The sequence below is a fragment of the Limulus polyphemus genome, unplaced genomic scaffold (genome assembly GCF_000517525.1).
Source record: "Limulus polyphemus unplaced genomic scaffold, Limulus_polyphemus-2.1.2 Scaffold1493, whole genome shotgun sequence".
Classification (NCBI taxonomy): domain Eukaryota; kingdom Metazoa; phylum Arthropoda; class Merostomata; order Xiphosura; family Limulidae; genus Limulus; species Limulus polyphemus.
In genome coordinates, this window is record NW_013667103.1 from 128,476 (window position 1) to 132,139 (window position 3,664).

General features: G+C 31.9%; 1 protein-coding gene across 10 annotated transcripts in view; it reads left to right on the forward strand.

Annotated features, from left to right (window-relative positions):
• Nucleotides 1–3,664, forward strand: part of LOC106463825 (ankyrin-2-like) — a 253,624-nt gene that overhangs the window by 126,894 nt on the left and 123,066 nt on the right. For all 10 annotated transcript variants that reach the window (XM_013923893.2, XM_013923894.2, XM_013923895.2 and 7 more), the window contains one exon: nucleotides 1,371–1,467. In XM_013923893.2, coding sequence (XP_013779347.1) covers nucleotides 1,371–1,467 — 97 coding nt within the window. The remainder of the gene's footprint in view (nucleotides 1–1,370; nucleotides 1,468–3,664) is intronic.

The following is a 3,664-nucleotide window of genomic DNA, read 5'->3' on the forward strand; positions in this document are numbered from 1 at the left end:
TATATATATATATATATACACACACACACACACACACACACACACACACAATATATGTTACAAGTTTCTTTCTTTTTCACTGTAGGTAAAATTGAACAGAGAATCTGTGATGTAGATGCCTAATGCATTCCTTGATTGGCTGTACCCTCTGCTGTAGACTGTATTTTTTTGGTTTGCTGATACAAACTGTGCTGATGAGCCTGGAAAAACAGCAGTACACAGCAGAGTATGACCAATCAAGGGTTTGCATTAGGCCTCTATATCACTGACTCTCTTTTCAACCTGTAACATATGTATATATATATATTTATATATAGTTTTACTTTTAATATAATACAGCAATGACATATTTCATATTCTTTTTAAAGCTGAAGGAGGATTATATCATGTAAAATGTAATTGCGTATTATGATTTAAGATTCATTTTGTAAGAATGTATTTTCATTCAAAGAAACCTAATATTTCATACGTTTCTGCAGCATTTGCCACCCAGTTATGAGCTTCTGATAAACAAGAGTTTGTGTAAATATGTTATTGGTTAAATGGTGTAAAATCCTAATTAATTTTTGTCAGCGTAAGATGATGTAGTATTTTATTGTTTACATCAAATAATAATGTATGCTTAAGATTTGTCTAGGGTACATAAGTTACCTGCCATCAACCTTCTGAAGTATTATGAACAATTACAATTGACCTGGGTGAATGACTTTTATAAGGAGTTAGATATATGTTTACTGATTAAAAAGGAATTTTGTTCAATACCATTGTTTTATACTACTTCCATTTGGAAAACGTTTTTATTATTTGTAATTTATAAATACACTTCAAGTATGGTTTCATTTCATTTTCATTTTTAATGGATTAGAAGAAACAAATCAAGAAATATGTTTCTTTATGGCACTAAAATCTGTTGATAATGTGAAAAATTCAAGAGAAGAAAAGCAGTTTAGCAAGTAAATTGTTTATATTACAAGAAAAAAAAGGTTTTTAAAATGTTTTACTATTACATCATTTACTTGATGTTAATTTTCCTATTTTATTTTCATTTCAATTAATATTTTTTATTGAATAGATGTTTTTATTTATGAAAATTGGGGTTCACCTGGCTTGTGTATTGCAATTAAGAGTGATGTCCTATAGTATTTTTAGTTTTTTGATGGGCTGTATAATTCTTGTAATAGGTAGAATTATTTGATTTCAAATAATAGCTTTTGTTTCTTATGTTTTTGCAGAATACCTAAAAACTTGTATGTGTGTACTGTTATTTCTGAAGTGGAACTAAAGTATTAGCTGAAATATACTGCTTGTGGATTATTTGCACAAAGATTTATAAGTACAAAGAACCATTACATTTATTTTACCCATATTAGGAGGAGTTACCAAAGCTCAGTGGGAGGATGTAACAGGATCAACACCTCTAACCTTTGTCAATGACTGTGTTTCTTTCACAACTACAGTATCGGCAAGGTATGGTACACCATTATTCAGATAATTTAGTGAATTAAACTAACTGACCACTTTATTGGGATCTTCATTTAATATTGGGTTGATCCACATTCCTGTGCAAAAATAACATGGTCTTGGTGTAGCATAGACTACAAAATGTCAAAAGATGTCTTGTTTGATTGTAGTCCACTTGCTAAAGTGTATGGTGGAAGAGGATTATCATGGCAAATTCAACATTCAAATTTATCTCAATAAGATTAAGATTCTGCAGTTATGGTGGTCAAGGAAAATTACTGGTTCTACTGTCAGTTTTGTACATTATTAACTGAATGTACACAGGGTTGATCCAATCGATTGACGCCATAGTGGAGAAGTAATGTTAACTTTTTTCCCAAATTTATCTTCACAAAATGTGGCAAGCTTGTGCACAAGTCTATTGTTGAAAAAAAAAATCAGACATGTTACTAAATTTTTTTTATTGAAGATATATCTGTGACATGCTTAAGTCAATCTGACTTAAACTGACAAGTCTGGATGCAAGGAGATGTTTATGTGAAGAATAAATGTACTTTTGTCCTTAATACAATTTGCAAATTATGTTTGCTTAACTTCTACAACCTCCTAAGTGCATATCTTAAGATTTTTCAGTATCTTTGCCTATTGTATATGGTATTTTCATTACTCTAACATGAACTGTTGTGAAATCAGCAATGTAAGGAAACATGGAATGTTTACAACTTTGACATCAAATGCATGTTATCATATTTAGTGGCACTCTGTACAAGGTTAGGGAATACATACTTTGACATCCACTCATGCATATACGGCTAATAGACTGAATTGTTACATGCTAGTTACAGAAGAGCACTTGCCCATCAGGGTGGAAATGTGACATTGTACAGTAGAAGTATTTACTAACAAGATTAGGGCATAGTCTGGATATAAGTTGCTCTTGTAAAGAAATCAAAGGACCTTTGTCGCTGCTGCATTTTACATTATTAGTACAAAACAAACAGAATCAAGAGGATCTTGTGTGTTTTTTCTCCATACTTTTTGACACTATCATAAGCACAGAACAGGAAAAAACAATGCTCATCAGACTACATTGTACACTTCTGCTAGTTAAACACTACTGAAACTGTGCTATTCTGTTTGCATCTGAAATAAAAAGTTTTACAACATAGTTGAAAGATAGAGAAAACACACACCCCTCTCCAAAAAATTAGTCTTTGTTTTCTGGACATTTCAGTTATACACCTTTGTCAAGAGACTTGTAAACTACTGATTCAGCTATTGTTTAAAAACTGAAAAGTCTTCAAGTGGTATGGTTGGAGATAATCAAATCCTGACTACTGTAGGAATCTGTCACTTGGAAAAGAGCTTGATGCCTATCACACTTTAACATAGTGTTCTGGGACAATATGGAACCTATTGATCTATCTTGGCAGTTTCATCCTCTAAACTAAACTAAAACTGTTAATAAACTTATTAAAACAAAATCTTGCAGCCAGCCATTATCATTCATATACTTATCAAGCTTTCTCTTAAACTAACTTAAATTTACTGCCTCCACAACATCCAAAGGCAACCCATTTAAAAGGCCAACTATCATGTTAAAAAAACAAAAAACTGTCTTAGCTGAAAATGACTCTTACACTGCCAAAATTTATACTTGTGTCCCGAGTCCTACTATTCTCACTGTTAAGTATGAAAAAAGATGATGCATCAACACTATCAATTCTTTTTACAACCTGAAACACCTCAATCAGATACCCCCAAGACAAAACAGTTTGAGATTTAAGCCTCTCCTCATATGGCAACCCCTCCATCCCAGGCACCATTCTAGTAACCCTTCTCTGAAACCTTTCCAACAATTCATTGTCTTTCCTAAGGTAAGGAGCCCAAGACTAAACACAATATTCCAAATATGGCCTAACCAGTGACCTATACAAGGAAATTATAACCTTTTTAGACTTGTATTCAATATTTAGGTAGATACAACCTAAAATCCTATTTCACTGCCACTATCAATAGCACACTAATCAACTATTACACCAAGATCACTTTTTTTCGTGACACTGTTAAAGTTATTCCCATACAAATTATACTTATAATTATGATAACCCACATACATTATCTTGCATTTATTATAATTAAAACTCATTTGCTATTTATTTGCCCAACTTACTAAATGATCTAAATCCTTCTGTAAATCAGC